The sequence below is a fragment of the Perissodus microlepis genome, chromosome 8 (assembly GCF_051167445.1).
Source record: "Perissodus microlepis isolate ML-2025 ecotype Zambia chromosome 8, ASM5116744v1, whole genome shotgun sequence".
NCBI classification, from domain to species: Eukaryota; Metazoa; Chordata; class Actinopteri; order Cichliformes; family Cichlidae; genus Perissodus; species Perissodus microlepis.
In genome coordinates, this window is record NC_140468.1 from 21,791,647 (window position 1) to 21,816,823 (window position 25,177).

Sequence of the window (25,177 nt, forward strand, 5' to 3'; positions counted from 1 at the left end):
TGCAAAGGCCTAAGATTAATAATAATTGAATAGCAAGGTGTCAAACTTCTTTTTCATAGACCGACAGAAGGCTTTTTTTTTTTTTTTTTTTTACAAACACCTGAATGCCTGTAAAATGACTTATTTGTGACTAGGAGAGCGACTATTTTCCAATTGTCGTAAAAACATCAACTCCCAGAATTCCTTGCACACGCGTAAGTAGATGACGCTAAAATGTGAGCGACCACATTACAGTACTGGGCAGCTATGAAGATACATTAACATTTGATACCCAAATCAGTTTGTACACCTAAGAGACATTTTACTGAGTGCCAGCAGTCACTAACTTCCTGTAAGTACACGTTTGAAGTCATGACGAGCAAAGTGCAGCTTCATAACTGCACACAAGTACTTTTAGCATTGTTATCACTTAGCTTTGGTGTACAGTAGATACATTGTTTACGTTTTGACTCAACTTATGAAGCAGTCAGCTGTAACTGTGCTTTAACGGCGATATTAGAAATAATAATAACGATGATGAAAGGGCCGCCTTTTCAAGACAAACTTCTGTTTGTCATGTTTCACTATCTTGTGTTTGTTAAACATTATGTCGACATTACAGATAAAATAAAATGCGAAGCTTCCTGTCATTTTAATGTAGGGTTTTCAATGTAGAGAATATCATAATCAGGCAAATAGAGCCAATACACACTCTCCGGCCACTTTGTTAGGTACACCTTGCTAGTAGTGGGTTGGACCCTCTTTTGCCTTCAGAAGTGCCTTTATTCTTCATAATGCTGGAAACATTTATCAGAGATTTTGGTCCATATTGACATGATGGCGCCACACACTTACTGCAGGTTTGTGATTACGGAGGCCATTTGAACCCATTGTCATGTTCAAGAAACCAGTTCAAGGTGATTTGAGCTTTGAAACATGGTTTGTAATGCTGCTGGAAGCAGTGACCAAATGATGTGTACACTTTGTTCAGTGGGGTGGAAATGGTCAGCAGCAATATTTAGGTAGGTTGTGCCATCTTAGCGATGGTCAGCATACCTTGGTTGCAAAATTCCCAGGTTATAGCACTCTGGGAATTTTCTTTGACCCCTGGGGTCAGAGAGGAATTTTTACCTAGAGAACTGCTGCTCACTGGATATTTCGTCTTGTTTGGACCATTCTCCGTAAACCCTAGAGATGGTTGTGTGTGAAAATTAGAAAACCAACTTCCGGTTGGAAGATACAATTATTTATTTTCTTTGCACAGCTCAGAGAACAAAACAGCACAACTGAGAAGAAGAAAGGATCCATGAAAGGCGCTCATGGTGTAAGCTCCGAGGATGCCTTACCACTGCGTGGCTTATGGATGTGGAAAAACTACCGAAGATGGCGTAACCCTGTTTAAATTCCCCAAGGACCCTGAAGAGTTTCGGAAATGGGAGAAGCAGGTCCAGCACACCCGCATGCAGTGGGTTGCCACACCCAATTCTTACCTTTGCAATGACCATTTTGGCAAGGAGTACTTTGAACCCAGACTGGCAGCGGGGCCTCTGAAGCTGAGGCCGGGAGCTGCTCCTACAGTGTTTGTCCGTCCGCACTGTCCTTCCTGCAATGGCGCGGGCTGCAGTAGCTGCCTTCCTTCTATCCAACACAGGACCATTTCAGCTGAACCAAGAGAGCAAACCATTAGTGTGAGTAGCAATTATTTTGGACTGTTGGGGGGGGGCTTACACCTACTGTTTACAGGTGGGATGTTTGTTTTTTTTCCTTCATAGGCTGGATACAATGAAATGGCACCCATAGAGCGTGAGGATACTAATGAAAGAGGTAAAGAACGACATCTGACAGGAGGAGGGTTAAAGGCGCTAAACGAGCGACCAGGTGAGGTGCACCTGCACTATTAACAATGTTCATAATGTTTTACATTAAGCAAAAACTTTTTTGATTGCTTTTTTTTCCACAGTGGTTTGTGAGATGTGTGGAACAACCGGGAATATCAACAACTTCTATTCAAAGACTAAGCGCTTCTGCAGTACATCCTGCTCTCGTTCTTATTCATCAAACTCTAAGAAGTCATCCATTCTAGCACGTCTGCAGGTCAGAAATAGTTTGACTTTTTCTAATGTATTTATTTATGTATTTTTGAACACTGGGGACCACCAGAGGGGCAGTTTGAATTAGCTGCCAAGCCTTATTCAATAATCCATTTTGGGAGTTTGACACAGTCAGTGTCACCGGATTGGGCAAAGAGATGTACTAGTTTTTCCATTCGTGAGTGTGTTGCTCAGCAGCTCAGACAGGTGTGGGATTGCTTTAATTTGTTTCCAAAACCATAGAATTATCTAAAATCCTGTAGTGAATCCATGAACGGCTTCAGCACGCTACTTTCAATGTCACAAATCTATGAATGATTGAAAATTACTGAAATCAATTGCAAAATATTCACTCATTTTAAAAGCTGAAAGTATGAAATGTTTATTTTTTTATTTGGGATTTTGGCTCTGCGTCTATAGTGGGGGAAATAGTTATCTGATCCCCTGCTGAATTTCCAAAGAAATGAATGGTCACACCATCCCCGCAGTCAAGCACTGAAGTGGATTTGTTGTGCTTTGGGCCTGGTTTTCTGCAAGGAATACAGGGCGACTTCACTGCATTGAGTCAGCAATGGATGGGGGCATGTACCGTAAGGTCTTGGATGTGAACCTCCTTCTCTCAGACAGAACACTGAAGATGGGTTTGCCAGCATGACAGTGACCCAAAACCCCGGCAACAAAGGAGTGGCTAAAGAAGAAGCACATTAAGGCCATGGAGTTCCCTGGCGAGTCTTCAGACCTCGGCCCTGTGAAAATCTGTGAAGGGAGCTGAAGCTTAGAATTACCAAGCAGCAGCCAAGAAACCTAAAGGATTAAGAGAGTTTCTATAAAGAGGAGTGGTCCAACATATCTCCTGGGATGTGTCCAAGCCTGATGACCCACTTCAAGAAACATCTTACCGCTGTACCTGCCAATAAGGGTTTCTCCACCAAATAATAATTTATTTTATTTTATTTTACATGTTGCGTATCAGAAAATCCTAATTATAAAAGGTAAACCATGAATAAAGCAGACAGCTTAAGGTACAGTGTATTTTTCAGAAGTGTAGTAGGGCTGTTTTGCATCCATTTTGTCAACCCTTTATCCAGTTCAGAGTCACAGGGGGATAGAACCTATCCTAGGTGGCATAGGGTGAATGGCAGGGTTATACCCTGGACAGGTCACCTTTTTATCACAGGTCCAACACAGCGATATAGACAACCATTCATGCCTACGGCTAATTTAGAATTACCAGTCAACCTATTGTGTGTGTCTTTGACTGTCAGAGTGCTTGAAGAGCCCAGCGAGGACATGGAAACCTCACAGAAAGGTGGATTTGAACCCAGGACCTTCCTGCTGTGAGCCGCCAGTGCTGACCACGGTAGCACTCTGGAAGCTAACTGAAACTAAAGTGAAAAACAAAAACTCAAAGCGAAATAAAAACCATTCAAAAAATATCTTGTACATCTTTACAGACCTGAGTAGATGCCTGCAAAGTATTACATGTAATTTTAAGGCATTTTTTAGCAAATTTATTTCACCATAGTTAGTAATGTTGAACACAAGGTGGCAGTATTTGCAAAAAAGGCTGTTTACCTGCGAGCGCTGCAGAAAAATAACAAGTAGAAGAAGAAGAAGACCGCGCTGGACTTAAATACCTCTGCGGGGACGTGTGAGCCTGTGTCCTGGCCTTACGTCGTTTTTCCTAGCCCGGTACAGACCTCTCTGTTTCCTAAAAACTGAAATGGTTCACAAGTGTTGCGTCGAGACCTGCTTAACCATAAAAAGGCCAAACATCGTCTTTCATCGGTTTCCACTCAGCGACCCGGAGAAGCTGAGACAATGGCTCTTTACCCTGAACATGGACCCAAGGACCCCCCGTTACGTCCTCGGCAAACTCTTCGTGTGCCAGAAGCATTTTCAGCCGGACGACTACTACGACGTGCAGAACCTACCGAGCCGCCGGGGCCGGCTTCTCAAACCCACCGCCGTCCCCACGCAGTTCACACATGCCCACTATTCAGAGGAAGACCACCCTACAAATATATGGCTGCAGAGACAGGTGAGGCAGGACATTTGTACTGAAACCCCACATGCCAGGGCTCTCAGCCCAGGCTTAAGGCCCTCGTTTCCGGACGTTGTTTTTCTTCTCTTGGCTCTGTATGATGCAGAAGATGCCACACCCACATATCGTTCAAACCATCTGTTTGTAAAGGGCAACCAATCAGAGAAAAGTGGCTTTAAAGCAGTTGTTGTTAAGAAGAGAGGTTGCTTTTTTTTGTTTGTTTTTTTTAGACAATGAATGTGCAAAGGCCCTAGAATAAGATAAATAAGGAATTCTTTAATTACCACTCTAGTGATGCCAAAGAATAAAAAATACAGAACTGGAAATGACCATTATGTCCCATTCAATGTGGTTTGACCTACCAAAAGCTGCTGCATAGCCTTGTCTTCACTTTCATACTGACGAAGAGAAGGGTACCTGGAGAGCAGATCCTCTGTAAAGGCCTGTACGAAGTTTTGAGTTTTTACAAAAGGTGATCTCAATATTCATTGGAATTTGTGATCCATCCTTGTCCAAACCTCATGAAATTAATCTTTGCATAGTTTTGCTGACAGACAGCACCTCTGCGTGCCATTAGAGGCATAGCGCAGGCAGAGAGTTGTTTTTTTTTTTGTTTTTTTTTTGTTTTTTTTTATCTGATTGTGACTCATCCTCTCTCACGGTTTATGCCAACTGTATGGATATAAGAGGCTCTGAGAAATATTTCTTTTCCCCCTCTTTGCTTCTTTAGGGAAAGCCCCCAACGAAAAAAGCTACTGTGCTGAATAAAGTGAACAAAGCTCCTCCAGCAGCCACCGGAGTTGATGGTAAAGTCACCGAGCACGCTTGTTTGCATGAAATAATTTTTTTTTTTTTTTTTTTTAACACAACCTGTTTAACCTGCTGCAATCGGCACATTTCATGTGATTTCCAATTTGGTGCCAATGAACCGACACAAGATGCAATATTGGCGACCACCTTCTGTTTACGAGGGGCAGCCAGTCAGAAAAAGGTGGCTTAAAGAGAATTATTTTCTGTGTCTCCTTCCATTGCGTAGCTGCTGTTGCTTCTTTCGACTGGACCGCATACTTGGAGAGAGAAACGTCTCTGGCTGCATCTGTCTCCTGCTTCAGACACGTGAGTCTGTTCTGCAGTTCTTACAAAGACTTACAGCTAAGAAATGTATGCATATTATCGTCATAGCGACAGATTGTTCTTAACCTTTGTGGAAACCTTGTTCTACCATCGATGTTAACAGTTAAGGGAACTGACTTAATAATCAAATAAAGGGAAACTCAAATGGCTTATTAGGATTATATTGCCCTTTTCATGCCGTCATCAGCAGAAGAAAACAATAGAAAATGGAGTTTCTCTTGAAAATGCTGGAAAATAAGATGGGAGTACATAAAATGCTTCACACAGATGATCCATAAGGAATTTTCTGGCTTCACCCCCTACAGGCTCCCCTTTGTGCCCAGTGGGATGACATCACCGTGGGGATGAAAGTGGAGGTGCTGAACACGAATGCCATCCTCCCCAGTAAAGTCTACTGGATTGCTACAGTTATCCAAATTGCAGGTGTGTGCATCTTTCTGCCAACAGTTAACAGTCCAATGAACCACAAATCATTTTTATATATTAATGTTACATTTATTTTCTTATTTTTCATTAGTGAATTTTATTTGGCTCTTGGCTAGACCCAAATCTTAATGCATCTTGCCTTTTGCAAAGCTTAAAACTTGGTTTGCTGTACTTCTTATGGTGCTGAATATAAAGTGCAGCATATTCATAACCATAAGAAATTGTGCTATGAGACTGGAGATGATATCTGGAGCACTTAAAAATCTTAAAAAGAAATCTTTTGGTAGATTTTTGTAATACCAAATGTTGCACTGACCCCCCAAGAGATCATCATCTTCTTTACAGCAGTAAATGTGTGAACCGCTTATGTTGTTGCACTCATATAGCGCACATTTCAGGTTTAACGCTGTGATAGCAGCTTACCTTTTTGCTCAGATGACCGAATCTATCATTTAAATCACTGTAGCATTTGTTCGGTGCTCTGTTCCAATCAGAATTGATCGTAAATGAACCCTTAATGTTATGAAATTTTGTGCAAGCTAAGAGAACACGTGATGAACCAGGCTTTGTTGAGGCATGTTGGGGTAAAGCTGCCAAACAGATCAGACTAGTGAATCTATTCATGCAGATTTTAAGTCTCAGTGACCATTGAAATTTAGTTTTGTCTACAGATTTGTACCAAAGACCGGGAATGAATTGGTATCAATAGGGTTTGTACCAGAGTGAAAAGTGCCTCAACAAATGGTGTTTCTATCTGTATTTGTCTAACATAGCTGTTCTCCTCTGATGAAACAGCCGGTGTCTGCAGAAAACATCTGACACTGGTGCATCAGAAGCATCCAAATGTGATATGCTATTTGTAAAAGTTATGCATTAACAGGCTAAGTTGGGTCAGTTATTACTGCCAATTAGTTTGATCTTGGCGTGAGCTCGATTCTGTTTGGTTATTCACTCATCTGTCTCATAAACTCATCCAGCTTAGCAGTTAGAATTTTTTGCCTGGAAGAGTTCAGGATGTTAACTTCCACACAGTGAAATATATTTTGGTAAAGTAGCAGCATTGGCAGGTAACTCTCGTCCTTTCTTGTCTGCAGGATACAAAGCCCTGTTGAGATACGAGGGCTTTGAACATGACAGTAGCCATGATTTCTGGTGCAGCCTCGTTTCAGGAGAGCTCAACCCGATCGGATGGTGCGCAATGACCAGCAAGCTGCTGGTACCCCCACAAGGTTAGGATTCACATTCAGTTTGCTTTTAAAAATGGCGCCTATGCTCTGTTTGGTCCTAAATCAACTGCTTCATCCAGTATTGGTTGACCTTGGTGAAGGTCATCCAGTATTGGTTGACCTTGGTGAAGGTGTTTTTGTTTATTCTTTAAATCCTCAAAAGAATAAGAGCAGGTGAGCGAGTTATCTGAAGTGATAATGTGAACTAGTGGTCATTGACCAGACAAATGAATGCTGATCATCAGCTCTGTGATTAGAGAATATATGAATGACTCTAACAGACAAGAGCTTCTGTCTGAGTACTTTCACTGGTTCGATTTGGAGTTAAGGTGATATCGCAAAATCAAGACAACAAATAACTGATGCAGCAAGTGGGCAAGAAATTAAATACAAAGGCAATCCTCTCAGTAAGAAGATAAGTCTTTGTAATGCACTTTTCTACTAGCAGATCAAAAGATAAATAAAATATAAATTACAGATAAAATGGAAGAAAGACGTGTTGCCTGTAGCTTAACAGAAGATGAAAGACAGAGAAATGTAAATGGGGGATGATATAAAACTTAGTAGAGGAAAAAGAGCAGCAGAAAACATCCTAAAAATCTAAATAATAAAAAGTGACAAATGTGTCATTTTCTGTTGTTAACAACTACAAATTGATCTTATCTTTTATACGGTTTCAGGTTAAATGTGTTGTTTGTATGTCATACTTTTATTTTTTTATTTAACCTTTATTTATACAGGTAGTCCCAATGTCACATTTACAAAAGGGACCTGTTTCTGACAAACATATTAAAATTACAACAATAAAAAACAGTAAAATAGCAATAAAATAACAAAAATAAAGATTCTTTAATGTGTACACAGTCATAGGAAAAAGTTCCCAGTGATGATTTCACAAGGTCATTTGTACTCTTTTAAAGTCTGCAAGTGAAATTAATTGAGAGAGCTATAAGTCCTGTGAGATGGAGCAGAAAAGGAGAATGCCTCTCCAAGTTTCATCACTGAAACTCTGTGTAATGAAGTCCTGAGACCACACACTATGACTAAAATGTTTATGTAACATGTAATATGAAAAACAAGAGGGGAATAAACCACAAAGAGATTTTTCTTGTTTGATGATTTGCGTGTCTGTAGATCTGAAGCAGGACATCCCAGACTGGAAGGAGTATCTGATGAAGAGGTTGGTGGGGGCCCACACTCTGCCTGTTGATTTCTACCTGAAGGTACTGCCTGATGTTATGAATTGCCCTGTATGTCATACTTATAAAGAGTGTAATGGATTAAATGAAATAGAAGTCACTGAATTAAGCACATAATCAGCAACTTTCTGTCACTCTGCCACCCTCCCGCTTTTCTTTGTTCCAGCTTGCAGAAAGCATGAAGAACTCTTTCAGGACGGGCATGCGCGTGGAGGTGGTGGACTCCAAATACGTGAGCCGGACACGCGTGGCCATCGTGGACTCCAACATCGGTGGCCGTGTACGCCTGGTGTACGCGGACCAAAGTGACACCCCTGAGAACATCATCTCAGATTTCTGGTGTCACATATGGAGTCCCCTCCTGCATCCGATAGGCTGGTCCAAAAAAGTGGGTCATGACATCAAAGCGCCTGGTAAGTATGAAAACGGGTTCTCCACTGGAGCTGAAGATGTGGGGTACAGAACAAAAACTTGCAAAAGGGAATTAACTTTGATGTAGGAAACCAAGCAGTCAGCAGTAAAAACAACACTTCATCGACCTGCACTGTAGTTAAGTAGTTAATATGAACAGGATTAATCAACTTTAAGGGGAAAGAAATATTTGGAGACATACTCAGACTTTAGAAAAGGATACTGGACCTCAGCATCACACTGGCAGTGTGGATAATTTTATTTGTAATCACAGTGAAAGTTTTTATGACATGAAACTGCACAGATGTTGAACTAAATACATGATTTTAAAGATTTCTGTTTTCTGAAATGTAACATGTACTGTGCAGGTGATAGAAGATTACTTTGCTTTTTCCTCTTAGATTTGTTGTAGATTAAAATATGAAACCTTCTTATTTTTATAGCAAACAATCTGGAGTCTTCCAGTGGTCTGAGGGGCAATTCTGACAGTACGTTCATGCTCTTTAAAAAGGTAAGGAAGTATATGAACACTGATGTAAGTCATAGCCTGAATTCAGTTGATGGATCTAATCATTTCTTTCTTCCTTTAAAGGTATAAGTGTACTATAAGGTTGGCAGTAAATCTGTACTTGATTGTGGTGTAGTTTAGAAAATCATAGGATTCATTAAATTTATTTATTTTTTGTTTCTCCATGCTTTACCCCCAAAGTCCAAAAGCTGCGGATTCTTTGAGTCAGAACTCAAAAATAGCTGAAGTAATCATTGTCGTTACTAATCTTATGCTAATTTCAGTTCAAGTTTAAGCCTTACCTCTTCACTGTTTCACATGAATGTAATGTATTGTCCTCAGCCGAGGTTCACCTACATGGAGGGAACTTTCTTCGAAGAAGGAATGAAGCTGGAGGCCATTGACCCGCTCAACTTGGGAAGTATCTGTGTGGCCACAGTACACAAGGTGAGGTAGCTGTTATTGACTTTGTTTATGTGTGTTTGGGATTCATCATCTGTCACCTAGGTTTGGTGTTTCCCAGAGATTTAGATCCCCTTGTAACTGTAACAGCTCATAAATGAGCTAATGGCAGGGGTATCTTCTGTAAACTCAGCAGTATAATCAGCTGCTTCTTTAGTGGGTCTCTCATCATGTGGATTAACTCCTTCATACGTGCACTGTGTTTATACACCGCTTTGCATTTAATTATTAATCTTGCTCTCTTCCACAGCGTGTCTTCTTTCCTGATAGTTGGGGTTTTCTCTGTATTATTTTAGGGTCTATACCATAAAATAGAAAGCGCCTTGAGAGAGGACTGTTTGAATTGATTTCATCTTGGTCTGCAGCTGGTACTTCTTGCTGAAGCCTTGTTGTGCTCAGCATAGCATTACAAAAGCCAGTTCTCCACCCGCTGCAGGTTCTTGTTGGTGTGTTCCTCCACCTAACAGCTGGATTGTAGAGATTGTATCTCTACCGCTGGTTTTCCTCTCTCTGACTCTACTCCTCTTTTTTCCCAGGTGCTGTTTGATGGGTACCTGATGGTGGGCATTGATGGCACCATATCAAACAATGGCTCAGACTGGTTTTGTTACCATGCTTCCTCTCACGCCATTCTTCCAATTAACTTCTGTAAAAAGAACAATATCCCTCTCACTGTACCCCCAGGTATGTTTTTTCTGTTTCTTAGTTTGCAGGTTAACTTGTCTGCTGGTGCTGAAATGCTTCACCATATATTTCCTGTCGCTTTATGCATTTCCTGGCAGGTTACGATGCTCAGACCTTCACCTGGGAAAAGTACCTGGAGGAGACCAAAGCAAAAGCTGCGCCCGTGAGACTGTTCAATGCTGTAAGATGTTGTAGGATGACCTTGCTATCACATGTTTTATAAGTTTAATTAATAGGACAGGATGGCTTCTTTTCAAATGTATCTATTGATGTAAAAACACTAATAAATATGACACCTCTTTCAGGACTACCCAGGTCACGGCTTCTCCCCCAACATGAAGCTGGAGGCCGTGGACCTGATGGAGCCACGGCTCGTGTGCGTGGCCACCGTGAAGCGCTGTGTCGGCCGCCTTCTCCTCATCCACTTTGACGGCTGGGAGGATGAGTTTGACCAGTGGGTTGACCACCAGTCTCCAGACATCTACCCAGTTGGCTGGTGTGAGCTCATGGGCTACCAGCTCCAGTCACCTCCTGGAGTCGGTAAATACAGCGGACTGTAAAACTGTTTTGAAACAACATGTAGAGCACTGAAGTGATGTGGGTTAATGCAAGAGTACCGAGGCGTTCTGATTAAAGGGGATTAATGGCCAAGGTTTCAATAGATAAGGTCAGAGTATGATGAGGTAATCCCCATGAGCCAAAAGCTTGGCTTGAGACGCCTCTAAATGCTGCATTTCAGTTTTTTCTCATCTTGGATCTGTGTGATGTCAGTGAAAGCACATATCCTCGACATATCCTCTGTGCCAAAGCTCCTCAGCTCAGGATTAATGACTATTTTGGGCTATGAATAACGTCTGAAAATCTGGAAATTAGCGTAAAAGGCGCTCTTTAAGCGCATTTACACTTCAATTTTGATTATAAATACAGCAACAGTTCACTACACTCACTAAGCTCCAGCCTTAAACTGTCACAGACAGAAGTGACTGGTTGATGAGTGATGCATAGATGTTTCTGAGTGTGAAACAAAGTGACTGGTGTTTCATTCTGTTTTCTAGCTGACTTAATTGAAAAGCAGCTGGTGCGGAACAAGAAATGCCGGCGCTTTTCTTTCGGGAGAAAGAGTAGGTTTTATTCAGAAAAGTATATGTAGTCTTGTATCGGTAATGTCTTACTTGACACATGAGAATGATCTCCTTTTCTTTGCTTTTTGTAGAAAAGAAGCACACAAAAAAGAGGCTTTCTCAGGACCAAGCTCAAGACGGTGCTGATCAACACACTGAAAGTCCTCAAAGCACTCCTCCAAAAGTGCCACTCATCCAGCCCAAGACTGAGCCAGAGGAGCAGGAGAGTAAGAGACAATTCTCAAATGAGTCACTTTTTCCTCATTTGCATGCTAGTTTCCCATTTTGTTAAATTTGCTGACTTAATTGTCTTAATAGTCGTTGCAGTGAAGGTGAAAGTGGAGGAAATGGAAACTGAGACCCCCATTAGGCCACCGGACAACTTTCAGCAAGACTCTGTGTGCATAATCAAACAAGAAGAGGGAGGGCAAAGCAGCTTGGATAATGTAGAACAGGAGAAGACGGAGCAAAGTAAAACTAAAAACGTGGCCGAAGACGATGCATCACTTGAAGACCGGTGCACCGGTGATAGCAACACTGATCAGAGTGAAAATGAAAGAATGGACAAAGAGGAGTTGAGCCAAGAAGATGACAGTACCATGGATGAATCATAGAGAATAAAAGAACCAATATAGCTGAATCACTCCAATGAAAAAAGAATTAATAAATAAATAAAAAGACTTTATCAAAAAGATTTTGACTCTGAAAGTCTTCCTGGGTTGTAATGAAGTTTTTTTTTAATGTTTTATATCCAGATAGACCCTTTTGTAAATATACAGTCAATTGCAGTATTTTTAAAAATATATTATCTAAATGTGATTTGATGATTGTCAACTTTGAGTATGCTGTGAGCCTACAGTGAAGGTTAACTAGCCTCAACTGCAGGCTCAGCAAAGCAATTCTTTATTCTTTTTTTTTTTTCTTATTTTCCATCATACATGTACTATCAAATATAAAAGGCCAAAACAACAATCGGGTACATTCCTAAAAACAATGTATTTACTGGCCAGCTCAGCAACACAGAAAGATACCTGAAGGAGAATTGGAGAATTCTTTCACTGGTTAGGAAAAACTACCTAGCCAAGAATCCTTCTACCATCAACAGATATCCTCACGCGTAAAACAAAATGCTGTCCAAATAATTTGTCAAAAGCAAGAACAGATTAGACCAGGGGTGGGGAACTCCAGGCCTTGAGGGCAGGTGTCCTGCAGGTTTTAGATCTCACGCTGGGTCAACACACCTGAATCAAATAATTAGTTCATTACCAGGCCTCTGGAGAACTTCAAGACACATTGAGGAGGTAATTTAGCCATTTGAATCAGCTGTCTTGGATCAAGGATACATCTAAAACCTGCAGGACACCGGCTTTCAAGGCCTGGAGTTTGACACCCCTGGATTGGACTGTGCTGGAGAAGAGTGCATATGCATAATATGACAGATTAACTTGTACCAGAATGATAGGAAGGGAAGAGTATGGAGAATTAGAGAAATAGCTCATGATCTGAAGAATACATCCTGTGTCAAACGTGGTAGCAGTGTGATGGTATGGGCATGAACGTGGCTGCCAGTGGAAACCAGGCAGCGGTCGCTAGTGTTTATTGATGACGTGACCACTGACAGAAGATGTCAGTGGTCATCTTCTGTCATGTGATATGTGGAGTATACAGGCCCATACTCTGTTCAGTATCAGCCAAATGCTACATATATTCATCCAAGTACTAAAAACAATCCTTATATTAAAAATGATGTTAGTTTGTCCAGTTAATTTTTACAATTTTAACATAAACTCCTTAAATCAAAGTTTAAATCTTAATTGCTTGATTGAAAATGTACTGTGGCAAAACTACTAGTACTGTGCAAATACCTGACTGTAGCGCTTTTAAGGTGATAAAAGTTAAAGCCCAACATGATATAGCTTACTAATGCAACCGTACAAAGAATTTATACTGTTGTTCAACATTGTGCTAAGACAGCAAGAATGATTAGTGTGAAAAAAAGCCCGACTCCTGCAGCTGGGACAGTTCAGTTCAGTGTTTAACCTCAAAACTTTGGTTCTGCGCTGTGCTGATGTTTGCATTGAAGCCCTGACTTTAAAACGTCAGCACAGAACGCCAGAATGGATGCAACGCCGAAAGGCGGGAGTTTCAGGGCATGCTCTTTGTGCTTTCAGCAGCTTTCTTTGCTGCACCCTGTTTTGTGTTTGGACTCCCTCGAATTTTGGATTTGACTTTGAGCATCTTGACCTGCCGATGGCCGCTGAGGTGCATCGGTTTGGGTTTGGTTGCCTTGGGGGCCTTTGCTGGCTTTGAGGTGACAGCAGGGGCAGAGGGAAGACTCTCTCCACCAGGACAGGCTTTGAACCCGTGGACATCCTTGACCCTCCGACCCCGCAATTCAGGTGGATTGGCACAGGTGGCTCGCACCTTCAGGTTAACTTTCTCAATCCACCTAGATAAAAAGAAAAGATCCAAATTAGTTACTATTGTTAGTTATTTAATGTTATTGAGCCAAACGGTATAATATGTGAACCTTAAAGCTAATCTTAACAGACAAAGATGCGTCTTTGGAAATGGTTTTGTTCCCATAATGACCAACATTCACACATTTTCGCATACTAGAATCTCTCACCGTCCAAACCCCAGTCCTATTTAACTACATTATTGACTTGCAGCTGTCTTACATGCGCAGTGGCAGTAGGGGGCAGTCACACATTAGAGGATTGTCAGCGAGATTGATGACCTCCAAAGCAGTGAGTGGGTGGAAGTCAGGGACCTCCTCCAGCTGGTTGCCCTCCAAGAAAAGACTCCTCAACCCAGGACCCAGTCCTGCCAGGGCGCTCTGCGACATCTGCAGCAAAAGCAATCACATCGGTTTGAAAAAAATCTACATTACATATGAAAACATCTGTAGAGTGCACAAAGCCCGCTCACCGTCTCCAGTCCCATGTTATTGAGGTACAGCTCTTTAAGTGACCTCCCCAGAGGTTTAAAAGCATTCGATCCGATCCAACGAATTGAATTTCCGGACAGCCTGAGGTCTCGGAGATTCCCAGCCTTGCTCAGTGCCTCAGTGGGCACCTCCTTGAGCTTATTTCCTCCCAGGTGAAGCATGTCCAAGTCATTTGCCTGGTAAAGAGCCCTGGGCGACACATGCACAATGGCATTCCCGGTGAGATAGAGAGCTCTCAAACCCTCAGCCCCCATCATGATACCTGGCTCCAGCTTAGTGATGGAGTTGTTCTCCAGATGAAGTGCAAGCAGACTGGGCACCAGTTTGAAGACACCTTTGGGGAAGCTGGTAAAGCGGTTCTTTTCCAAATGGAGGTAAGTCAGCTTAGGGAGACCTTAAAGAAAAAAGCAAGTGAGTTTGGATCTTGTCTGAACATCTACTCTAAATGTAACGTTGCCAGTGAAAGACCTTTAAAGGCATCTGGGCTCAGGGAGGTAAGCTCATTCTCAGACAGGTACAGGTATATCAGTCCCTTCATCCCGCTGAAAGCCCCTCCCTCTACATCCACAATTTTGCAGCGCTGTAGGTGCAAGGACACGACCTGGGCGACACCGGGGAAGCTGTTGCTGGGAATGTAGTGGAAGTTGTTGCCACGCAGGTCCAGGAGACGTGTGCTGGCAGAGAAACCGCGAGGCACTTTAGTGTGACCACGGTTCTCACATGAAGAGTGGTGTGTCTCTGCCTGTAGACAGGTAGGTAAAGGAAATGTAGAGCTCACCAGCACTTCAACCTTGCACTTCCCTCTCCTGACGCTATGAAAGTGTGTATGTATGAAACTGTCCAGCTTCTTAAATTAATATAAAAAGATTAACTACAATCAGAACAGTAACTTGGATTTTAAAAGTGTTGTTTCTTTACTCCTGATCAAATACAAAACTCTTAAGAGTTAGAAGGACCGATTCATTCTGATGTGTGTTAAATTTGAAGCTTCAGCCAGCAATGAACCATCTTAGCTTAAATTAATAGCCAAAGTAAAATTTTATTTTATTTTCACTTGCTACACACGAAGCAAACATGATTGGGGGAAAGAAAAGGGAGAAAGAAAGAGAGGTAGGGAAAGAAAAACAGCGGGGAAGAGGAACGGTGATAAAGGGCAAAAAACAAAAACCAACAAAACAAACAGACAAAAAAATACATATATCAATCACCTGGATCACCTGTTGAGAAAGAAAAAAGAGAAAACAAGCAAAAAAAAGAGAGCAATACAATAAACAACATCATTGCGATAATCTAACAGTAAATAACAGTAAATACTAAATATTGAATATTATTGTGCAGCACGTAAGATCGACAGCGCACAGTGTGATTTGAGGTAGGAGCCAAAAAGGGTGTAGTTTGTGTGTGTGAGCACCCGTGTGTACACCTGTGAGCATGAGCGCGCTTGTATTCAAAAGGTTCCTTCATGTAATGATCTGCTAGAGGGTGTGGGGAGCCACAGCCCCGTCCTCCAGGGCATGAAGCAGGTATGGAGGAGATCCAGGTTCCAGACATCCAGAGGCCCTCAGAGCACAAGAGACCAAGGAAGCCCAACGGAGGGGCAACCGTGCCACTCTCCTGGAAAGAGCTGAGGAGAGCCCCAGATGAGGGGTCACTCAGCAGCTGCGGAGCAGAAGCCAGGGGGGGTTGCAGTGACGTGCCTGTGAGCTCCGCCAGCAGCCAGCTGTGCCAGAGTGACCGAGCCCCAGGCTGAGAGGCCGAGGGCACCCCACCCCCGAAGGGGCCCGAGCGAGCCCCAGGCTCCAGGCCCCGACAAGCAGCCACCAGGAGTGAGCCGGTGTGTACCTGGATGCCCATCCCCGGACACCAAGAACCACCAACGCACCGATATCTGAGGGCGTCTGCCACTGACAGGGGGAGTGGTGGGGGGGAGATAGGCCTCCAAGGTATGAAGGCCTATCTCCCCCCACCCGGCCCGGGACATGGTCGGGTGGGCTGTCCCAGGCTCTGTGGGGCCCGGGACAGCCCACCCGACCCCACCACAAAGAAAACTGTACCCACCCCGTCATCCACTCATCTTCCAGACTACACAAGACAATAGACACCCAGGCTGAGTTCTTCCTCCACCTCTCCTACAGTGGCTTGCAAAAGTATTCGGCCCCCTTGAACTTTTCCACATTTTCTCACATCACAGCCACAAACACGAATCAGTTTTATTGGAATTCCACGTGAAAGACCAACACAAAGTGGTGTACACGTGAGAAGTGGAACGAAAATCATACATGATTCCAAACATTTTTTACAAATTAATAACTGCAAAGTGGGGTGTGCGTAATTATTCAGCCCCCTTTGGTCTGAGTGCAGTCAGTTGCCCATAGACATTGCCTGATAAGTGCTAATGACTAAATAGAGTGCACCTGTGTGTAATCTAATGTCAGTACAAGTACAGCTGCTCTGTGACGCCTCAGAGGTTGTTTAAGAGAATATTGGGAGCAACAACACCATGAAGTCCAAAGAACACACCAGACAGGTCAGAGATAAAGTTATTGAGAAATTTAAAGCAGGCTTAGGCTACAAAAAGATTTCCCAAGCCTTGACCATCCCACGGAGCACTGTTCAAGTGATCATTCAGAAATGGAAGGAGTATGGCACAACTGTAAACCTACAAAGACAAGACCGTCCACCTAAACTCACAGGCCGAACAAGGAGAGCGCTGATCAGAAATGCAGCCAAGAGGCCCATGGTGACTCTGGACGAGCTGCAGAGATCTACAGCTCAGGTGGGGGAATCTGTCCATAGGACAACTATTAGTCGTGCACTGCACAAAGTTGGCCTTTATGTAAGAGTGGCAAGAAGAAAGCCATTGTTAACAGAAAACCAGAAGAAGTCCAGTTTGCCACAAGCCATGTGGGGGACACAGCAAACATGTGAAGAAGGTGCTCTGGTCAGATGAGACCAAAATGGAACTTTTTGGCCAAAATGCAAAACTAACACTGCACATCACTCTGAACACACCATCCCCACTGTCAAATATGGTGGTGGCAGCATCATGCTCTGGGGGTGCTTCTCTTCAGCAGGGACAGGGAAGCAGGTCAGAGTTGATGGGAAGATGGATGGAGCCAAATACAGGACAGTCTTGGAAGAAAACCTCTTGGAGTCTGCAAAAGACTTGAGACTGGGGCGGAGGTTCACCTTCCAGCAGGACAACGACCCTAAACATAAAGCCAGGGCAACAATGGGGTAGTTTAAAACAAAACATATCCATGTGTTAGAATGGCCCAGTCAAAGTCCAGATCTAAATCCAATCGAGAATCTGTGGCAAGATCTGAAAACTGCTGTTCAAAGACGCTGTCCATCTAATCTGACTGAGCTGGAGCTGTTTTGCAAAGAAGAATGGGCAAGGATTTCAGTCTCTAGATGTGCAAAGCTGGTAGAGACAGACCCTAAAAGACTGGCAGCTGTAATTGCAGCAAAAGGTGGTTCTACAAAGTATTGACTCAGGGGGCTGAATAATTACGCACACCCCACTTTTCAGTTATTTATTTGTAAAAAATGTTTGGAATCATGTATGATTTTCGTTCCACTTCTCACGTGTACACCACTTTGTGTTGGTCTTTCACGTGGAATTCCAATAAAATTGATTCATGTTTGTGGCTGTAATGTGACAAAATGTGGAAAAGTTCAAGGGGGCCGAATACTTTTGCACTGTATATCTCCCCCACCTGCAGAGTGAGTTCCTGGAGAGAGGAGACCTCCTTCGATCAATGAATTTGAGGGCTGTTAACTGGTAAATTAAAAACACAAACATGGAAAAAAGGCAAATCAACCGCTAGTTTTACAGACTTAAAGGTGGCATTGATTTTCTAACCTAATCAAGAATCCAGCAAATTCCTCAATGTGTTCAACTACATCCTACTATCATTGGCAAATGCAGGTAAAGAGGTTAAAGTCAGCTTGGAAAATATGGTAGACATTAAATGAAATATAAATATACAAAAAAGTAGTGACACTCACCTCACAGACACAGTTGGCAGGACACTTGACCTTTTTCGGTTCTTCAGTGGGTCGTGGCATGATCCTGGCTGCTGCTTCTTCTTTTATGATGTCTTCCTGACTCTGGCATCTCAGCTCAGAAGGGTGGACAGCATCCAGGCTCTCACCTGAAAGATGGGATGGCCCTCCACAAGTCCCCATCAGCTTCACTTTGTTATGGATAGCCCACTCTCTGCAGAATAGGGGAAAAAAAAGAAAAGAAGAACAAAGCGCTGATCACTTCCCTGAGGTTTCCTGAAGCTGTCAGGACAAGAGCAACAAAAACCCGCTGTACCTGAGTGGACGCAGGTAACAGTTGCAGAGGATTGGATTCCCGGCCAGGTTTAGACGGGACAGCTTTGGCAAGCCTTCGGTGAAGGGCTGGATGACACGTAGCTGGTTATTGCTGATGTCCAGGTGGATGAGGTTGGGGGATTTTGAAACAGCTGTGTTCACCAGGTCCTGCAGGGACATGTGGTCCAGGAAGAGGTGGGTCAGCTTGGGCATGGACACAGCCTCCTCCCCCAGGTACGTCATGGGGTTGTAGCTGAGATCGAGACGAGTCACCTCTGGCAGCCTGGATGCAGAAAAGAACAAGGTAGGAATAAGAACAATGATTATTACTCTTATTACTCTTTGTCATTATCATCATTTATGTGCTATCTATAAATGTTTATAGATAGCACATAAATGATGGATAGACCCTCTTATACTGAAGAGTGAACCCACTAGGCTTCACCTTTGAGGCCTAACAACCTTAAATCTGCATCCTTTGTAATGGCCAGCAGGGGGAGACTCTACATATCTCTCCCTAAAAACGCTTTCCTAATGAGTCAATGGTCTGCACTGCAGAAGATAATATTAATTTATACATAATGGTCAAACAGTTAAAGAAACAAAACAAAACAAACAAATTAAAATAACTTAGTAAAAGTAACTGATAAATTAATGGCTACTGGTATGGATAAGCAGCTTAACATTCTGTAAACATGATGTCATTAACAGAACAGCAAAAACATAACAGGTAATCAGTTGAACTTGTTATCCAAAGCAAAGGAATTGACTACTTTATTGATCCGTAGCTTAAACCTAACAAACAGTAACCTTCAGGGAACGTTCCCAAAAAGCCCCTAAAAGTTACAATTTGGAGGCGGGTCCAAGAATGTCCACTCAAGGCGGTGCATAACTATTAGCTTACCATTTTGAAAGAAGTAAGTTAATTGTTATGTACAACTGGGACAATTAGCTAACACAAATCAAGGAATGGGAGTTCATTAGAACTCACGAACACAGAATCTGTTGAAGAGTGAAGGAAAGCGCTTTTTTGACTCTGACAAGACTATCGGGGAACATTGGATAAAGAATGGGAACCATTGCTTTAGGGTGTGGCCACCTTGTGACTGACAACTCATGCGGTGTCCTAAGTTTTTCAGTCAGTTCAACCTATTGATCATCACATCCAGTAGAAACAAACCTACGTTGCAATGCCTAAAATATCAAATGTTGAGGCCCACTGTGATTCACAGTGGCTATGTCCATCTTTAATGTACAGTCTTTGACAGTGGTTTTTAAAGTGTGGGGTGGAGTCTTTGGAGACCTTGCCAATTCTATTCTCTATTTTTTTAAGTGATACAAATTGGACTCTTTTAATTATTGGTAATCAATGATTAAAAAAGAGAGAGATGTGACATTTTTTCAGCTTCAGAAGTCGAGAATGCCAGAAGAAGCTTTCTTAAGCTTTTCTCTAGTGTGTGTAAAGCACCCAGCGGGCCTGTACTTTGCTGTTAATTATGATGTCCTAATTGTCACATTGGATCTTAGTTTTTGTCTAGATTTACATCCAGTGTGAGATTCCTGTTTAGCTCCAATGCTGAGCGATGGTGCCTCCCACTTTACCTGGTCATGGTCTCAGTGGGGAAAAACTGTAACTCGTTGTGATCCAGGCTGAGACGAGTTAGTGTGAACAGTCCGGCAAAGGCTTCAGTATCCAGGTAGTTTAGAAAGTTGTAACTAAGACGAAGCCACTTGATATTCTGCAGGCCCTGAAAGCAAAGGAAGCTGGCATTTTATTTAAGGCTCCAACAAGACGTGCATCTCTTTAAAATATTTAAAATTTTCCATTTCGAAGTATTTTGTACACATGGGTGGGTACCTGGAATGCCATATTAGGGATGTAAACCAGCTGATTGTGTGAGAGGGAGAGCAGGTTGAGGAAGCCCAGCTGAGAGAACGCTCCAGGCTGGATCTCTTCCACACGATTACGGTCAATAATAAGCTGCTTTAGTGAGGACAAACCGTCAAATGACTCCTAGAATCATAAAAAACAAAGGACTGCACTGAGAATGGTTGGGTAGACTTCTTGAAGTTAATTTTTGTTTTTAAAAACCACTTAAAATGACAATGGGATATATGTTGTTTAAGTCTAAGAATACCTGGTAGAGGATGTCAATGTTGTTGTTGGCAAGGTTGAGGAAGACCAGGCGACCGAGGCCACGGAACGCCCCCTCCTTCACCTTGTGGATGTTACAGCGCTGCAGCGACAGGTGAGTCAGGTAGGGGGTGTGCATGAAAGCCCCAGTGGGGAGTTCCTGTATGTCATTACCTCGAAGGTCCAGTTTGACTGTTATCTATGAGGAAAACAGATTATATATTAGAGGGTAATAATAAGTATTTAAAAGGTACTACAGCTTTGGAAGTTTAGCCAAAGCCTTATCATTCTTTAACAGGGGTATTAAAATTTGTATTTCCCTGGAAATGAACACCTGTTCAACAGAATTGTTTAAACAACCCCATTTTTGAGGATTGTTTAAACACCACAGCTTACCTGAGTATTGTTGCTAATCATTTCCATCTAGACTTTTTAGATGTGCAGCAGACAAATGTGCAGCAGCTGTGTGATGCTATCATCCTAATATGGACCAAAATTTGTTTGGAATGTTTTAGGACCTCGTTGAATCTGAGCGGATACGTCCTGGTGCTAGCAAGGTGTACCTAACAAACTGACCAGTAAGTGTATATGTTTATAGATACCTCATCAACAGCAGGAGGAACCTGGGTCAGGTTCTTGTTGACACAGGTCACAGTGAGTTGGATTTGGTCACAGAAACACTCCTGTGGGCATTTTGCTGCTTGGACTGCAGGGACGCAGAGGACCAGCGGGCTGATCAGCAGAATCCAAAAGGTAACGGGAAGGTCCATCTGTAGGGAAAACCCTGATTCACTCTTTTAGTTTCGCCACATAACTCATACATAACATGTCAAACTGCAATGCTAAATGTTTAAGGTGCACGTACGCCAACAAATTACCGCTGATTCGTTTTTTGTTTTTTGTTTTTTAGCGGTGATGTACCGTAATAGAAAATTTATTCATGCATACAGCTTTCCAGTTTTCTGTTCATGTTGGCAGCTTCAACATTAATTTATATGCATTTGGATAAAAAAAAAATGTATTAATGTACTAATATATCAGTTACAGGGGCAACTTCTTTTAAAGGTATTTTGTTTTGTTTTTTTTACACTTGCTACTTTAAGCACATTTTTATTGACATATTTGCATCAACGTGTTATTGATGCAAGAGATGTCATTGTAATAGATTCTCATTAAACCAAGAATAAGTCTTTTAACCTGCAAAAAGGTTGGAAACTGTCCTTGGTTAGTAGAATCATAAGGAATGTCATTCTCAGAGGAAGTTTAAAAACAATGTTATTATCACTGAATTCGGACACCGTAAGAAAAAGCTGTGTGTCATTCAGTTATTTTTCCCTTTCCAAAGCTGAAGGTAATTAAAAAAATCCTTCTGCACTTTTGGGGATTAATGCCATTTGGTCAGATTGGTCTGCCGTAGTCTTCACTGGAATGCCTTAAAACCACATTCCCATGTTGGATCAACAGTGCTGATCCACAGGAACGGACTTGAAAAGCTTCAGAGCTCCACACTCTACAGTTTGGACTCTGGAAATGTGGACACGTGAAGTATGCTATGGCTATTTTTTTTCTGTTAAAACTGTGACCTCAAAGAAACCATTGACCGCACAACACAAACGGCAAATTCATGAACTTATTTGCTATGTGCACTTGAAGTCAATGATAAGATTGGTATAAAAGGTTGAAAATACTTGGTGTCATCTCAAGCAGCAGGGAAACGAAGCTGTACCACGCGTTTAAAAAGAATTAAACTGCTAGTTTCATATTTATTCACGCCATATTTTTTTCGAGCAACCACCTGAACAGAAAGAGGCCCAGAAACTAGAGAGGAAGGAATTTCCTCAATTCGGGCTGTTTGTCTTGTTGATCCCCCGGGATCAACAGGTCCAAACCGCGGAGGAGCAGCCGCACCGGCCGTGCACAAAGGCGCACTGTCTTTCTCTGCCGGGGCTGTGCCAAAATGCGTTTCCCCTGAAAATACACGCCTGTCCACCGGGCAGTGAGACATAGCAGGCACTGTACAGCCCCGAGACACTGATTTAGCCTAAACTACGATCATTACAAAAATCTGAATATGATTTGTGTAGATATCAGGTTACATTTGTTCAAGTCAAGTGCTTATTACAAAAAATACTAAAGTTCGCTATTAAAAGACGATACTTTCCTTTTTGACGCAAAACAAAATGCAGGACTAAATACCTGAGCATCGGGTATTAACCGTTCCGGCCTGTTTAAGTGTTTCCCGGACACCATTACGGTCGTTTGAATGTGTGTAATACTTTTAAATCCGGACATTCAATGATAAGAATCCCCTTTACGCACAAACTCACCGTGGCGGTTCCGTCCAGCTGCAGAGCGCTACTGGTCCCTCAGTCACGAACTCCGCCGCTCTTCCCCTGCTTGTCGCCCCATCCAAAACAAACTCCGTCTATCCCCTTCTTTCACGTCTGCTCCTTGGCTACCTCCACCTCCAACCCCTCTGCTGCAGTCTGCTCACTGCGCATCAGAGTTTATTAAAGGACTAGTTCAGCCCAAAGTGAGGAGAATCAGTCACCTCAGAGCCAACACTAAAGTCTAACTTTCATATGCACCACTAAAAATGAAAGTGACATTAAAAAAATACATTAAAATTATGTAAGAACTCTGATCACAGTATAACACAGTTAAAATCAGAAGCCATAAATGATTATGAATCCCTTTCTCCTGCTTTGGTTACAATGGATCTGTGAGATCTCAGATGAACCAGACCTGGATCAGGTGATCGATGAACCAGTTTGTGTAATTTGGTGACAGGTGCAGTGATCCATAATGTCCCAGAGGTCTTTGAGGATCAGTCAATGGCATTGCTGACTTTGTTGTTCAGGAACAGCATAAAAACACTGGTCACATGAGGCTGGGAATTATTCTCCACCCACATTTGGTCTGAGGATTTCATTCTGGTACCTACAGCAGTCAGGATACCAAGTCGAGGTCTGTGTTCTCTTCAAGGATATGCCTACACAGACCATCTCTACCCCACTGCCACACTGGTCATGCTAGATGGTATTATGGGGCTGTTACTTCTCATACAGATGAGCAGCTACTGGTCCTGCTGCTAGGTTGATGCTATTCTACAGCCCTATCCACGGCTCCTCACATCTCCTCCACACTTTAGTCTGTACCTTCTTGTGATAGCACTTATGGATATGTCATCCTGGAGTTGGACTTTCTGTGAAGCCTCAGTGCGATGCAGGGACAGTCTCATGCAGTAGTGGCAAGAATCAGTCAGGAGTGATAAGATCAATGATCTGTGAGAGGGGGGTTTATTCTGTTGCCTCTCATGCACCTGTTGTCACTTTTATTTACACAAAAGCAGGTGAACTACACTCATCACAGTTTCTGCTTCCTAACGGGACAGATTATATTCCTTAAGTTTAACTCATCGTGTTTTGTTGTGATGCTCCATTATTCATCTCACCTGTTTTATTCAACATGGATGCTTTCTGAGGACCGATACTAATAAACATCACCACTCAAAAAAACCCCAAAACATTAACTTTTCTTAGAATGAGTTCAAAGGCGGCTGTTGCAGACACGACTGTGAAAACACTCAGACAAACACAGAGGGTGTCAGGTTTGTTAGATGAACTATATTTAAGACAGAACATTTGGTACAAATTACTAATCAGGTAAACCAAAGTTATCCTCAAGGAATAGATGCACAATCAAACAGGTGATCTAAACGCTATGTTCCATTCTTATAATACCACCAACACGCAGAGCTATATGAGGTAATACACAAGACGTTGTGCAACATAAAGTCGTATAAGAAACTGCAAATAAAAGTGATTCTGGACCCTGATCATGATGATCCTGCAGTATGGGTTGGTCCCTATGAGGAGCACAATGACAGCTGTGCGTAAACAAACTCTCCCTAACGTTGCTCTTCTTTCCCTTTAAAGAATTTATTCAAATACATTAAAAAAAACCCTTTTATTTATTTTACTTATAGATTATAATAATGTTGGCATCACAATTTCTGTCTTAGCACTCCTGAACCAGGTTTTCACAAAAATCAGTAGTTCTATCAGCGTCTGCCACACTGGTGGGATCTCTTCTACAAATTTCTCAATTGATTTCAGAAACACTGATGATAATTAAACCGAGATTAAAAGCATGTTTCTGAAATAAATTCAGTTTTTTCCCTTTTTTTTTATTTGTAAATTTTAACTCGATTAATTACTAAATGTAGGATGTTCGCTTCACTTCAGGTTACAGACATTAATCATTTTAAACACATTTGTGCTTTTAGCAGCTTTCTTTGCTGCACCCTGCTTTGTGTTTGGACTCCCACAAATTTTGGATTTGGCCTTGAGCATCTTGACCTGCTGATGACCGTTGAGGTCAATCGGTTTGGGTTTGGTTGCTTTGGGGGCCTTTGCTAGCTGTGAGGTAGTGTAAAGCAAGTGGTAAGGAAGGTGATAAGTAGACAGCATCAGCAGACTGGTCA

At 42.3% G+C, this 25,177-nt stretch overlaps 2 protein-coding genes across 4 annotated transcripts; one reads left to right on the forward strand and one right to left on the reverse strand.

Annotated features, from left to right (window-relative positions):
- Nucleotides 1-213: 213 nt before the first annotated feature.
- l3mbtl2 (L3MBTL histone methyl-lysine binding protein 2) lies at nt 214-11,978 on the forward strand. 3 transcript variants are annotated; one of them, XM_084938221.1, is made up of 18 exons: nt 214-331; nt 1,244-1,667; nt 1,752-1,857; nt 1,940-2,073; nt 4,844-4,919; nt 5,150-5,229; nt 5,553-5,670; nt 6,768-6,902; nt 8,034-8,122; nt 8,265-8,511; nt 8,953-9,020; nt 9,360-9,464; nt 10,016-10,163; nt 10,262-10,344; nt 10,469-10,703; nt 11,219-11,284; nt 11,377-11,511; nt 11,603-11,978. In XM_084938221.1, exons 2-18 carry the CDS (start codon nt 1,317-1,319, stop codon nt 11,896-11,898), a joined length of 2,472 nt encoding a protein of 823 aa, XP_084794347.1. In that variant the 5' UTR covers nt 214-331; nt 1,244-1,316; the 3' UTR covers nt 11,899-11,978. The 3 variants fall into 3 exon arrangements, with proteins under 3 accessions (XP_084794347.1, XP_084794348.1, XP_084794349.1); XM_084938222.1 differs by lacking the exon at nt 11,219-11,284; XM_084938223.1 differs by lacking the exons at nt 214-331; nt 1,244-1,667; nt 1,752-1,857; nt 1,940-2,073 and adding an exon at nt 3,544-4,110.
- A 21-nt stretch (nt 11,979-11,999) lies between these two features.
- On the reverse strand, nt 12,000-23,156 carry LOC146381991 (chondroadherin-like protein). Its single transcript, XM_084938225.1, has 11 exons — nt 23,019-23,156; nt 21,294-21,461; nt 20,696-20,890; nt 20,416-20,571; nt 20,160-20,305; nt 18,559-18,840; nt 18,246-18,456; nt 14,703-14,976; nt 14,216-14,628; nt 13,966-14,132; nt 12,000-13,733 (listed from the first exon to the last, which is right to left on the reverse strand). The coding sequence occupies exons 2-11, from the start codon at nt 21,459-21,461 to the stop codon at nt 13,430-13,432; spliced, it is 2,316 nt and encodes a 771-aa protein (XP_084794351.1). The 5' UTR covers nt 23,019-23,156; the 3' UTR covers nt 12,000-13,429.
- Between the last annotated feature and the right edge of the window lie 2,021 nt (nt 23,157-25,177).

Bases quoted from the DNA above. Each gene is read 5' to 3' on its own strand.
- l3mbtl2 (XM_084938221.1), top strand. From the start codon at position 1,317: ATGCCTTACCACTGCGTGGCTTATGGATGTGGAAAAACTACCGAAGAT. The intron at 5,230-5,552 runs GTGAGTCTGTTC...CACCCCCTACAG, and splicing joins CTGTCTCCTGCTTCAGACAC to GCTCCCCTTTGTGCCCAGTG. The intron at 10,345-10,468 runs GTAAGATGTTGT...CACCTCTTTCAG, and splicing joins CCGTGAGACTGTTCAATGCT to GACTACCCAGGTCACGGCTT.
- LOC146381991 (XM_084938225.1), bottom strand. From the start codon at position 21,461: ATGGACCTTCCCGTTACCTTTTGGATTCTGCTGATCAGCCCGCTGGTC. The intron at 20,306-20,415 runs GTACCCACCCAT...CTTTGCTTTCAG, and splicing joins TCCCTAATATGGCATTCCAG to GGCCTGCAGAATATCAAGTG. The intron at 14,629-14,702 runs GTCTTTCACTGG...TTTTTCTTTAAG, and splicing joins GAGCCCAGATGCCTTTAAAG to GTCTCCCTAAGCTGACTTAC.